We start from the raw sequence: 14427 nt of genomic DNA, 5'->3' as shown, positions 1-14427 counted from the left end.
CGAATAAAAACCTATTGTATAAGCAGTTAGCTATAAGCCCAGTGTGGTTGATGGGCAGGGAGAGATGTGTAGACTCCTGATTGACAGTGGACTACCATGTACCTAACGCAGTCGGCTCATGCTGGCACACTTTATATAGACGATGACTTGTCACAGCTGTTGGGACTTCAAATCATCACCAAAAGAAGTAGACTCAACTAGTATCCAGCTGAGAAGAAACAGGTTTTCACTTCAATTCAAGTCACTAGCTGGATCCTATACCTGTTGTAATACGTGAGTTTTATTTCAGCGTCTTTAACCTGGTTTGTCATTTTTCTTCCTTTGTACTTCTTCTTTGGCCTCGCCCAGGTGGGCAGAGAAAGTTCTTGATCTGCGGTTCTATTTCGCTATTAGTTGTAGGCGTGACTTAGTGAGATACCCAATACTTGGGCTGTGGCATCTAATGGTGGTGGGTCCAGTTGTTATACTTAAAAGCAATGTCAAAAGTCTAAGTCCATTGATATTTTATCTTTTCACTCCTCAATTTCTCTATTAGAGAGTGGAACTGCTGTCTACATACGAGGGTCGCTGGCGCTGCATCTTGAAATAGGGAATCTAGGTCTGTGTGCAGTGCTATAATTGAGGTTTAAGTCAGTTAAGTTTGGCCGAGCTTTTGTTCATGTATAACTTAATTTCTTTCTTCAAATCTGCTTTAAAGGTTTGGAAACTGTTCATGAGGTCTTTTGTGATCATATTTTCCTTAGCTGTATGAGGGCTTCCTGTTACCATTGCATCTTTATGTGTTAAGAAAGGGTTGATTGTTCATTTAAAGTACCATAAAAGTTATTCACCTTATTCTGTGCTTGTGGTTAGGAAGCCAGAGTCTAGATTACATTAGCCTCAGTACAACAACGGTGGCTGGTGCATATGTGTCCCTCCTAGATTTATCTATTATAATTAAGCCTCAGTTTTTAAGTATTTTACAGATAAATACAGACAGAAAACTATGTTTTCTGTCTGCATTTATTTTTAAAAGTGGATAAATACAGAAAATAGTTCTGCTTTTAAGTGACTCTTGGAGAAGTCTTTCATGAATTATAGCCCAACAGCTGAGCAAAGGGACAGCACAGGAAATTTAAAAAACAGGATGACATTTCTTTAAATAACGGCATGTGTCAATATAAATTTGTGGTATAATGCTAGCATTAGCCAGTGGATGTATGGTAAGGCAAAAGGGAAGTAAAACAAACTGAAAGTGCTCTTGGCTCACCGTGAACAGCAGGTAATGTCTGTGGGCACAAAGCACAATGAAGAGAGGGGGACAAGAAGCCAAATTGAAATAGTAGGTCCAGTACCAATGCTCTCAAACACAAGCGTTATACTCACTGAGGGGTAGCTGTTCCTAAAGGAGAGAGGCTAGTCCAACCTATTCTGTTATCTCCAGCAACTGCGAAACAGAGTCCAGGATCATATGGGAATATCGACCCAAGCCACAAGAAGACTGAATAGAAGGCATTTATAGAGAGTACCAGTTGACTTATAAGCACATTATCGATACTGGATAAACGTGATCCAATCGTAAAAGAATGATGAGTGTTTTTGCAGAAAAAAACATTCTGTTTCTGAAGGTATAAAGCATTATAGATTCCCTATCCAGTGGGGTGGTAGGGAATGCAAAAGGTTTCATTTTGGACAGGCAGACTTGGACCACCAGCTCTCTAGGGTGGGGTGCTGTGTGCAGAAATTTGAGTCCCCTGGACTGCGGCGATGGCGGCGGACAATCATCCTTTGCACAAGAGCCCTGTGCAGGGCTTGGATCAGACTGTGAGAAGGACGACTGTAAGGGCTTTATTAAATGGGAGTAATAGTTCTGTGGGGTCAACTTCCGGTAGAAGCACCTCAGTTTTGACTGCCTCTAAGGGCAGCCTAAGGTTCAGCACCATAGCCGCCCTCTGCATCACCATAGCAAATGAGGCACCCTTCTTCGTAGCCATGGTAGTAGAGAACCAGGAAAGTGTCTGGGGTGGGGTCCAGGCCACTGGTATCCACTAGATCCTCATAACAAGTGTCTTCAAGATCTTCTATTTGATAGCCATAATGGTTGGCAGACCACTCCCACTTATCACCCAATCCAGACCAGTCATAGTAATAAGGTGCAGGCTCTGATATGGGGAGTGTGCACCCAGTCGGCGCCGAACAATATCCACTCGGCTCTGCTAAGGAATCAGGTATGATGAAGAGGTATCAGCATAGGAGAAGGTCGAGGTCATTCGACTAGCACCACTCCAGGTCAGTCAATGGATCATTGGGGCCCAACTGGCACTGAGGGTGAACCTGTCGGCAGAAGACAAGTAAGGACCCCCTCCAAGACTCGTGGGGCCAGAAGATGCTCCCGAGGGGTCGCACCGCCCGAAAATGAGGTGCATGGCCTCAACACTCTTTCAGATAGGGTGTCAATCCAGTTTCCAGTCACTCAGGAAGGTGTGGAGACTGCTTAGGTGCAGGCTCTACCACAGAGCGAGGCCTCGAGTGCCGACAGCCCTGCGGATAGAATCAACACTGGTGCCATGAAACTAGGGCCCTAAAAGGGGATGACCTTAACCCTAGATATTGGTTCGCAGAACGGGGAGGATGGGTGGGTCGGTAAGGAATCTATCACTAACTAATGTCTCTTACAGATATATCGTTACACAAGTAGTAACTTGTGCATCTGAAAGAGACACGTCAGTGATAGATTCCTTACCTTAGAATAGATACCCCAGCTAAAACAACCCCGGTGGTGGGTCTGCGAACCAATAATCACACCAGAAAGTCCTGGAGGACAGAACGGCCAAAGAAGCCATCCCTCCGGACTTGACTGTCCAGGCAGTAATGTCTCGCGAACGTAGCTGCCTGACAAATGTCCGGCAAGGGGACTCCTCGGCCCAGGGCAGTAGTAGTCGCCATGGCCCGAGTGGAGTGGGCCCTCAGCCCAACAGGAGGTTCCTTTTTAGCCAAGGAGTAACACGTCTGGATGCACAATACGATCCACCGAGAGATGAGATGGTCCGCTTGTGCACCGCCCGTCCTTTCTTAGCGCCCACGTAACCAACAAAGAGTTGGTCATCCACACGGAACTGGCGTGTGCGATCCAGATAGTAAGAGAGCGCACATTTTGGGTCCAGACGGTGGAGCCTATCTTCCTCTTTCGAGGGATGCGGAGGCGGAAAGAAGGTGGGCAAGGTGATGTACTGCCCGATGTGGAAGGCTGTGACTACCTTGGGCAGGAACGAGGGCCTTGTCCGCAACACAACCTAGTCCGGATGGACAGAAAGGAAAGGAGGTTTGGAAGAAAGAGCCTGGACCTCACTCACTCTCCTGGCAGAGGTGATGGCAACCAGGAAAGCAGTCTTCAGAGTAAGAAGGCGGAGAGGACAGTTATGAAGTGGCTCAAAGGGAGCACACATCAGATTAGTAAGTACAAGGTTCAAGTCCCACTGAGGCATCATGAAAGGAACAGGAGGGAACATGTGTGTGATGCCCTTTAAAAACCTATTTACAATAGGGGACTTGAACAAAGATGGCTGATCAGGTAGCCTTAGGAAGGCGGAAAGGGCAGAAAGGTAGCCCTTGATAGTGCCCAGAGCAGAGCCCTGCTGGGCCAGAGAAAGAAGGAAGAGGAGAACCTCAGAAAGGGGGGCAGAGAGTGGATCCACAGCCTTTGCTGTGCACCATGCCACAAATCTGTTCCACCTGTAGGCGTATACCGACTTTGTGGAGGGACGCCTGGCTGCCAGAATGACATTACAGACTTCAGGAGGCAAGTCAAATGGCCTCAACTGTCGCCGCTCAATCTCCAAGCTTGGAGGTGGAGACTGGACAGGTTCGGGTGGAGGACCGTCCCCTGCTGCTGCGACAGAAGGTCCTCCTGAAGAGGCAGACGAATCGGGGGATCTACAGACATGCTGAATAGCTCTGGATACCAAAATCTTCGTGCCCAGTCCGGAGCCACAAGGATAACCTGGGCCCGGTCGCGCCTGATCTTCTTCAGCACTCTGGGCAGAAGTGGTATAGGCAGAAAGGCGTACAATAGACCGCAACTCCACTCGCGACGAAAAGCGTCTCCGAGCGAGTGCCACCTTGGAAATTCCAACGCGCAGAACTGATGACATTGCGCGTTCTCTTCTGTGGCGAATAGATCTAACCAAGGCTTTCCCCACTGCTGAAAGAGGCCTTGCGCCACGTCAGAGTTCAGATCCATCATGCACCGACAGCTTCCGCCCTGGCGTTCAGAGAACCTGCCAGGTGTTGAACCACCAGCGTCACGCCCTGATGTTCCAGCCACTGCCAGAGGCGCAGAGCCTCCTGGCATAGGGTCCACGACCCCACCCCGCCCGGTTTGTTGCAGTACCACATGGCGGTGGTGTTGTCCGTGAACACCTGCACTACGCTCCCCCGGACAGAGGGGAGGAATGCCTTCAGTGCAAGTCGGATCGCCCGCAGGTCCAGAAGGTTGATGTGGAGCTGGGACTCCGCCAGAGACCAAAGGCCTCTGATCTCCGCCTCTCCCATGTGGCCCCCCAGCCCTGGAGGGACGTGTCCGTCACACTACGTGCTCCGGTTGGGGTAGGGAGAGGGATCTGCCGCTGATCCAATCGCGGTCCGTGAGCCACCACTGCAACTGTCTTGCAGTGCCCTCCGAGATCAAGACATGGTCGGACAAGTTGCCCTGATGCTGGGCCCACTGAAACTTCAGGTCCCACTGCAGAGCCCGCATCCGCCACCGGGCGTGATGCACCAGAAGGATGCAGGAGGCCATCAGCCCCAGAAGCTGCAGCGTCAACCTGACCGAGACTCGGGATAAAGGCTGAAAGATCGGAATCAGAGCCTGAATATCCCGAACCCGCTGTTCGGGAGGATAAACCCGAAACTGCGCTGAGTATAGTACCGCTCCGATGAAGAGGAGCTTCTGAGAGGGACACAGGTGTGACTTCGGCACATTGATGGAGAACCCCAGCAGGTGCAGGAGGTCGGCCGTAGTCTGGAGGTGGTTGACGACTGTCTGGGGCAAGCCCGCCTTCAACAACCAGTCGTCGAGGTAGGGGAAGACTGAAACCCCTAACCTGCGCAGATGAGCTGCGAAAACCGCCATCACTTTCGTTAACACCCGTGGGGCGCTGGTAAGGCCGAAGCGAAGCACAGTAAACTGAAAGTGCTTGTGGCCTACCGTGAACCGTAGGTAGCGCCGGTGGGCCGGCACAACGGGGATGTGGAAATAGGCGTCCTGCAAGTCCAACTCTACCATCCAGTTTCCTGGGTCCAGGTCAGCTAAGACCTGAGCTAAAGTCAGCATCTTGAACTTCTCTTTCCGGAGGAAGCCGTTGACGTTCCGTAGGTCCAAGATAGGGCGTAGGCCCCCTTTGCCCTTCTTAGGTACCAGAAAGTAGTGGGAGTAACAACCACACCCTACTTCTGGCCCAGGAACGCGCTCAATGGCCCCCTTGACCAAGAGGGCCGTAACTTCCTCTTGCAGAAGTTGCAAGTGATCCCCCGACACGCGGTGATATTGCGGTGGCATGGCTGGAAGGGTCGCCTCGAAGGGAAGGGAGTAGCCCCTTCGTACGATTTGCAGCACCCACATGTCCGACGTGACAGTGAGCCAGTGAAAGAGGTGATGGCGAACCCTGCCCCCCCACTGGCGTCACATGGGCCTGAAAGCTCGGACTAGGAGGGTTTTGAGGCGGGTGCTGCAGGGGAAGGTGTGGACAGGCCTCGCTGTTGTCCCCGACCGCCGCCACGGCGGTTTCCACGGCCGCCACCACGCTGTGTAGTAGCCTATGGTGCGTGGCAGGCAGCACGTGTGGGAGCGCCCCTTCCTTGGCCACGAAATGGAGTGAAAGGCACCCGTTTGCTGGCGTGGGGCCAAGAGGCCCAAGGACTTGGCGGTAGCCCTGGAGTCCTTAAAACGCTCAAGCGCATGGTCTGCCTTGTCGCCAAAGAGGCGACGGCCATCAAACGGCATGTCCAGGAGGGTGGCCTGGACATCAGCCGAAAAGTTGGCGGTCCTCAACCAGGTGTGGCGTCGAACCGCCACCGTCTTTGCCATCGCTCTGCCCAGTGAATCCGTGGTATCCAGCCCACACCGGATGGAATAGCGTGCTGCATCTCGACCCTCCGCAAGGGCTTGGGCGAGTTTTGTCCGGGCCTCCTCCGGACATTGTAGCAGCACGTCCGCGACCGTGTCCCACGGAGTGTAGGTGTAGTGGCCCAAGAGGAATGCGGCATTGACTGACTGCAGTCCCAAACTCAGGGACGAGAACACCTTCTTACCGAATTGCTTGTACCTCTTGGATTCCCGATCGGGCGGAGCCGTTGGGAATGCGGTCTGGGAAGTAGAGGCCTGGATGACCAGGCTCTCGGGGGTGGGGTGGGTGGACAAGAAGCAAGGGTCGCCTGGAGCCGGGCGATAGCGTCTGGCCACGTTCCTATCTACACACTGACCTGTAGCGGGCTTGGCCCAAGTGCCCACAAGAACGTCACAAAAGGCCACATTAAACGGCAGCAGAGGCTCAGCCGAGCTTGCCTGCGGTTTAAGGACCTCAGTGAGGAGGTTAGTCCTCACGGCCGCGACGGGGAGCTCAAGGGCCAATGCCTTGGCTGCCCGCGTCAACACTACACTGTAGGCAGTCCCCTCCTCCGTAGCCACGGTTGGAGGGGAGACAAAACCAGTGTCTGGTGAAGTGTCCAGTCCACTGGCATCCCCAAGCTGATATGTCCAGTCCTGTTGAGACTGGCACTCCTGTGCCAGAGGGTCCACAGACCCCTCCCAGTCTCCCTCGTCACCCATCACCTGAAATTCAGGTTCAACGGATGGGGCCGGTTAGTGGAAGTAAAAGTCTCCATACGACGTCGAGAGCGGGGCAGCCCCGGCGCCGGAACCGAACCAAGGGCAGGACCGGGGACGGCGTCGCCCGTAGGCGGCGACACTCTAGGGGCTGGCGTCGGTGAGGTCGACCGGCGACGACCCGGATCCGGAACCAGATCCAGCGAGGGCCTGCGGCGCCGGGACCGAATCCAGTGAGGGCCTACGGCGCCGGGACCTAAGTCGCCGGCGGCGCCGGGGCCGAAGCACCCGACCTGCTAGGCCCTCCAGCTGGGTCCGCTGGGCCCGAAGGTGCCACGGAGCCCAGCGGAGGAGGGAGAGACCTCATGGCCATGAGGTACCGTTCGATCTCCTCTGGCGTCGCATCATGCCCAGGGTCCGGAAGGTATGGGGCAGTTTGCGATGCCCGCGACTCCGTCGGAGCCACGTGGGTGGTGTCACCCGAACCCCTGGCCGCGTCGCGCGAGGGGTGGGTCGGAAGAACGATGACGCCTTTCCGACCTCTCATGCCTCTTACCGGAGGACCTGGATCCTGAAGACCTATGCCGACTCTCGGAGCTACGAGGGCTCCGACCCCGCGACCGGTCCCTCGACCTCCTGTGGGACCAGGACCTTGAACGGCGCGGGGCGGACTGCCGGAGCTCAAGCCGCTTGCGGGACCGCTCTCGCCTAGCCTTAGAAGTCAGGGCCCGGCAGTCGGAGCAGGTTCGGTCGTCGTGGTCGAGGCCTAGACACTGAAGGGACCGGCGAAGGGGGTCGGTAACCGACATCAGTCGGTTGCACTTGGAGCAGGGTTTGAACCCGGGCATCCCTACTGGCACCGTAGGAGTCGAACGACTCAAGAGAAAAAGATAAAAAGATCAAAAAAGTTTAGTCAAAAAGTGACTAAGGGTAGAGCTTCTCCGGATCTGCGCTAGCTGGCGTGGAAAAAAGAAGAACCGACATCAGCGTGCGTGGGTGGCGTCTAAGTACTCCAGCGATGTCATTCCGGCGCTAACGACGCCGACGACGGATGCGGAGCCGCGGATGACGCCTACCGACGCGCAGTGGTATTGCTACGCAAAAGTTTCCGGATTCAGTCTGATGCCTGGGGATATTCTGAGGTAAGGAATCTATCACTAACGTGTCTCTTTCAGATATATACCTGCAACTAGAATTACTGTGTAAATTCACAATGTTACTGTAAATATGATGCCGTTTTCAGCCATCATAAACTGCACGATAAAGCAAAAAAACACAGGGACACTAGAGATGGACTGCAACAAGAGAATCCATTACACTTTGAAGACATTTATTAAACCACTATTTTTAACCCAAGAGAACATTCCAAGTTATTTGCCTATTCAATTAGACAACTATAGTTGGGAGAGTCCACTGAAAAGCAGACAACAGTCTGAATGTCTCTTTCATGAAGCATATAACAAAAGAGGGTGAGATGATTTGTATCCGCCCGTGTGATGACTTTCAATGTTCTGAACTGACAGCAAAGTTCTCAATCAGGAAGTAAATGGTCACACATCTGAAGAATGTGGAACCATGAAGGAAATTTCAGGGGAAGAACATTTTAAGCAAGTGTTTAATGACTTACCATAATCATGTTGCTTTTCCCTTTCTGGCTGCTTTCGATAAGATTTGTTTATGTGGTTGTCTTTGCTTTTGTCTCTCAGCAGAGGCTGATGAGTGTTCAGTGTATGTGATGAAGGAACTGAATGTCTTCTCTTTTCATTTCGTTTTTCAGTTTTAACATCAGAGGGTGAGCATCTGAGTTCCAGGTGAAGTGGTATATCTATACAGAAAAATAAAAAAAATTTAACATTAACATTTATATGTTGAATTTGAATAAATTGTCAACATGTACCAAACATCCATGCCTTTTCTTGTACCCACTTTCACAGTCCTTTGAAACTCCAGTGTGTTCACCATAATCCTCTAAACTTGACACATTTCAAAGTAGTACAATCAGCCCATCAAACAAAAGACACTTGGGAGGAGACTACACTGGCTGTATCTATCATTCGAGTGTCTATGAAAAGAAGTTGAAGCTATCTCCCTGGTCTTTGTGCGAGCTGAATGAACATTCCTTCTGCTGCATTCAGCAAAGTACACAAAAGCCAAGTAACCCATTCATACGATACTACAACTCTACTGTTTTCCTAAACTTGAAGTATATTTGTAAAGTTTTGACTGCAGCATTGGCTGGGGTAAGATCTGCAAGTATGTTCAAGATTTCACAATAGCTCTAGCTCTGTCTAATATATATGTGGTCAAGACATACATTGGCAAAAGAATGGAGGTTTTACCAAGGGATTGGTTTGCCGTGAACCGCCACCCGACCCCTGGGACCCATGCAGTCATGCACCCCGGGTCCATGACTGCATGTAGGGGCGCGGTCACGGTACAGGCGTCCTCAGTCTCGATTCTGGAGGGAACAGTGTGCTGGAAGTAGGGGAGAACGAGACTTTTGTTTTAATTACCTGCCAAGACTTCTCCCTGGGCCGCGTGACAATACCTCACTTTCACCAGAGCACTTTGCTACCAACACGCTGCATTATGGTAATGGCAGTACTCAAACCTGAACTGACGTAGTCTGCAGCAATAGAACGCGGTCCACGTGTGCGCCTCACCACTATGGAAGGAGGCGCCTATTTGAAGACACAAAAATGGGAACCTTGAGCAAAAATGGTGGCATCTGATGAAGGCAGTCCGCCGAAACGCGTAATGCATAATCTTTGAATAGAAGTTCCTGAAGCCCCGCTGTGTCCCTTGACCTGCTCATGATGGGAGGAGATTTGTTTCACATATATACACACATATATATACATATATATATATATTATCACCATACCACACTTTCCATCAAAGAAGGCGCTGACTCCGTGTATCTCTATTCAAACGATTTATTTTTCAATCAGTTTCTGCTCAGACGCGTTTCGGCGGCTTACTCCCGCCTTGTTCACTAACATCTGACCATTTTACTGTGCGCTATATATACACATCCTTCATGTCAAGGGTTTCAATTAACAACACTAATTTGGCATTACTTGTTGCTCTGGTAACATGGTTCCACCCTTGTGACGTGGTCAGTTACACGACTCAGCACATTAACTCCATGGCAGTCTGTTTTCACTTGCTTCCACGTCACATCCCATATTAGTTTAAAACATTACATCCATGTCTTAAAATTGCATTTTACAAGGGCGAAAATAATCTATATCCGCACTGGTGGTCACAAAAATATTTTACATTAGTCAATCGTTATTACGATCATGTTTGTTTACATATCCCCGTTTTTCCTCGTGTATGTATGCACTCTCATTTGACATGATTCGCTGTCTAGCTGTGGGAGTGAAGGAACCACGATTGTGATTTCGTGTGCCCTGTAGCATGAGGATAACCATGGAAACCACACCGCCGGTAAACGGTTTGCTTGCCTTGTCCATGAGCCCGAGCACGACTCCATACTCGCTCGGAACTGATGTCCCTGTTTACGGCAAAATGCCGGTAAGTACGTGCGCATAAGCTCACTAGACGCCGGCTAGTCTAAGAGGATGCAAGTGCATTCCTATACAGTTCATAGTGATCCTGTCCGGGCGGCAAGGGACTTTCGGCACCTCTGGGTGTCGTGGTAGTTATGATGTCGATGTTTGGGGAAGGGGATCGGAGGGTGTGTCATGGATATACTGTCTCTGTGACCATAGTGCGTGCATGAACCCAATGTGACATACTGTTACATAATTCCAGTGAAAAGCGCGTGAATGGCGGATGTTTTTGTAAGGGTACTCCGGAAAGAGAGAGAGGCTGTCAACTGGATGGCTGATTTATATGTGGACACTAAGGGCTTCGTCTGCATTTAACCCTGAGGGGATCTTAGAATTTAGGAGAATAATGTATCTCGATTCTAAGCGGCGTAGTGCCAGTTTGCGATTCCCGCCCCTCACATTCTTGGGGATACTGTCTGACGAAATACGTCAGACCCTTTGGATCCCCACCATGAGCTTCATGGATGTGGCGTGCTACTGGATAGGCTTGATCCCTGTTAGTAATGGCTCGCAGGTGCTGTAGGATTCTCACATGTACTTGGTGGATAGTGGATCCCACGTATTGTTTGCCGCACTCACATGAGTACGTAAATAGCAAATTCTGTCTTGCATGTGAATTGGTCTCTGATGGTGTAGGGTTGTTCTCTAAATGGTACCGCCACACTGGTAGTGTTACTCCCATGACTACATGCCTTGCATTTACTGCACTTTCTGAAGCCTTTTTGGGACTGTAGCCAGTTTTTTGGTTTCGTGACAACCGGAGCATTGCGAACCAATTCCGCCCGCATTGATTTCGCTTTCCTAAATGAAACTAGTGGTTTCTCGCCCATTAGGTCCCCTATGGTTGTGTCATTTCGGATCAAAGGCCAGTGCCTTCTGAGGATTTTGCGAAGGTTTGCATGGTGGCGATTGAAACCAGTGATTAGCCTGGGGGGATGTCTTTCTTGTATGACATTCTCGACTTCTGTTGCCTTTGGGAACAATAGGTCATGTCGGTTTTTGGTGCTACATTTGACTTCGGCATTAGTACATGTTTTATCAGTGTACCCACTTCTTTTGAGTCTCGTGAATAGATTTTGTTTAGCATCAGAGAGTCCTTCACTCGTACTGCAATTGCGTGTCATCCTTAGACATTCTGCATACGGGATCGATTGTTTGAGTGGTGCGGGGTGGAAACTGTGGGCGTGTAGGATCGCGTTGCCAGCGGTGGGTTTACGATACGTGCGTGTTTGTATTTTATCATTCTGGACAAACAATTCTACATCCAGAAACTGTATCTTTACCCTACTTGAGTTGCAGGTAAATTTAAGGTTCAATGCATTCTCATTCAGTTTTTCTGTAAAAATCATCGCACTTTCCACACTACCCTCCCACAAAATGAAAATATCATCTATAAATCTCTTATAAACAATTACATTTTGAGTCATAGTTTCATGATACAGTTCCATTAGTACCTGCTCCTCCCACCAGCCCATATGCAAATTTGCATAGCTGGGGGAGAAGCAAGTACCCATGGCCGAACCTTAGACTTGTTGATAAAATAGTATGTCAAACATAAATGTTTTGTTCGTAAGGCACCACTCTACCATTTCCAGTAGCATTTTAGTATGCTCAAATAGGGTTATGGGTCTTTTCCCCAAGAAGTGTTTTATGGCATTGAGGCCGTCCTTATGCCTAATGCTCGTATATAGAGCCTGAACATCCAATGTCAAGAATAGGTAGTTCTCCTTCCATTTGACATTGTATATTTTTGTTAAAAAGTCTCCTGTATCTTTGATGTACGCTGGGAGTTTTCTGACTTCAGGTTGGAGAAAGTGGTCTATGAAGACGATCGTATTTTCAAACAAACAGACTTCCTATTGCCGATATGATCGGTCTCCCTGGCGGTATTTTGTCATTTTTATGTATCTTAGGGATCAGATACATTTGCGCGGTGACCGGATAATCATTTTTTAGGAAATCAAATTCTTTCTTGCTCAGTAATCCTTTTCCTCTCCATCTATACAATTCATTGTGGTATTTTTCTTGAATACCTATTAGATGTGTGGGGCTGATCCTTGTATAGCATTCTCTGTCCTGCAGTTGGCTGAGGGCTTCTTTGTTGTACATTTCCAGGGGCCAGAGTACTATATTACCCCCTTTGTCGGACCACCTTACAACTATATCTGATCTTGATTTGATCTTTTCCATCAGTGCATTGTACTTTCTGTTGTGGTCTTGGTTCTCTTGGAATCTTTGTTTTGTACTCAGGACGGAGAGTTCTTTCAAGTCTTTTGTCACATATTCAGCGAAAAGGTCTAGTCCATCTTTCGGCATTGCTGGCATGAATATTGACTTCGGTTTGAATCCTGTTCGAACTGTCTGCCAGATGTTGATATCAGAACTCAGGGCTGCCCCACTCGGTGTAAATTCTTCACTCACACTTTCATTTTGCTGTTCTAGGTCTATTAGACTTTGTAGCGTTTCCATGTGCGCTACATTAAGCATTAGGTTGGGGTCGGTGGTTGTTGGCATCTCAGTGGTACATTGGCGTGAATTTGAAAAATATTTTTGAAGTTTAAGTTTCCGAACATATAAAAACAAGTCAATTCGCGTTTGAGTATAGTCAAAGTTAGTGTTGCTACAGAAAGTTAGGCCCAAAGATAAAATGTCTAATTCTTGTTGAGACAGCTCCATATTGGTTAAGTTGATTACTGTGTTGTCTCTGGTTGTGTCCATCATCGGCGTCTGTTTCTTCTGTATTTCGGTTTGTCTTGTTTTTGTACCTGTTGACCCCCACCTCCTGTTTTTTCTCCTCCTGTTTTTTGTTGTTGCTTTTGATTTTGTCTGTTCTTGCCAGACCCCTCTCCTTGATTCTGTGAGGTTCGGGGGCGCAGTGTTCTGAGGCGCTGTAGGTGTAAAAAAGCCAGTTCCTGTACTGGGGTTGGTGCTGGGCCTAACATTTCCGCGCTTTGAATGCTTTCATTGTCAGTATCATACTCTGAGCTAATCTCATTCTCACTTTGTTCAACTGTACCTGCTTGGTTCTTGAGTGTTTCAAGAGGTTGTCGTCTTATTTGATCGAATTTTCGCGCGAATGTATATATCCTTCCATTCAAGTAATCGTTTCGATCTCTTTGGAATTTGATAGCTTTTCTTTCTTTGATTTCGGCTTCGTGTTTCTCTACTCTTCCTTTTATTTCTGTCATTTTTTCTGCGATCTCTTCCTTGTTTTCTTTAGTGTCCAGTTCTTTCAATATTTCTTCAATGCGTGTGATTAATTTGGCTCTGTCACTAGCCGCAAATTGAGTGAGTATTTTTAACATGTTTTCTGATGACTTGGCACTGTTCTCAGCCCACATCTGTAGCATCAAGGGGTCGGTGTCCTCATAGGTTGGTGCAACCAGGACTCTCAGTCCCCGTGGGACTCTGCCGACATCAAGATATCTGGATAATGATTTAACTTCCCACCATTTTGCGACTTCTTCTTTACGCAGTTTTTCCAATTCATTCAGTAGCATTTTAGTTTCGTCTTTTTCTTTAGTTGGTATTTGTACGCCTGAGTTAGTCTTGTTGCCTTTTCCGGTGTCCGTGTCAGTAAATACATCCAACGCTGCCTCCTCTCTTCCCCATTCCCACTCAGCAGCCATACTGATGGATTTTGATAAATTTTACGTTTGTATAGATACACTGCCCGTGTGTTTTACTGTTCTCCACACCCGGGCTCACTCTCCCATTGAACCACAGCCTTGCGCCCGCTCCCTGTTAGTCACACCGTGCCACCGTGACGCTGTGCAGCCAAAACGAGGAGGGTAAGCGTAGGGCTTCCAGGACACTAGCCCTTTGTATTATCACCATACCACACTTTCCATCAAAGAAGGCGCTGACTCCGTGTATCTCAATTCAAACGATTTATTTTTCAATCAGTTTCTGCTCAGACGCGTTTCGGCGGCTTACTCCCGCCTTGTTCACTAACATCTGACCATTTTACTGTGCGCTATATATACACATCCTTCATGTCATGGGTTTCAATTAACACTAATTTGGCATTACTTGTTGCTCTGGTAA

The 14427-nt window shown here is 49.0% G+C and overlaps 1 protein-coding gene across 3 annotated transcripts in view; it reads right to left on the bottom strand.

Annotated features, from left to right (window-relative positions):
- Positions 1-14427, bottom strand: part of PHF20 (PHD finger protein 20) — a 1067420-nt gene that overhangs the window by 445233 nt on the left and 607760 nt on the right. For all 3 annotated transcript variants that reach the window (XM_078652233.1, XM_078652235.1, XM_078652234.1), the window contains exon 14: positions 8430-8627. In XM_078652233.1, coding sequence (XP_078508359.1) covers positions 8430-8627 — 198 coding nt within the window. The remainder of the gene's footprint in view (positions 1-8429; positions 8628-14427) is intronic.

The sequence above is a fragment of the Lissotriton helveticus genome, chromosome 7 (genome assembly GCF_964261635.1).
Source record: "Lissotriton helveticus chromosome 7, aLisHel1.1, whole genome shotgun sequence".
Classification (NCBI taxonomy): domain Eukaryota; kingdom Metazoa; phylum Chordata; class Amphibia; order Caudata; family Salamandridae; genus Lissotriton; species Lissotriton helveticus.
Note: the sequence above shows the minus strand (reverse complement) of the source record. Positions and strands in the feature narration are given on the sequence as shown.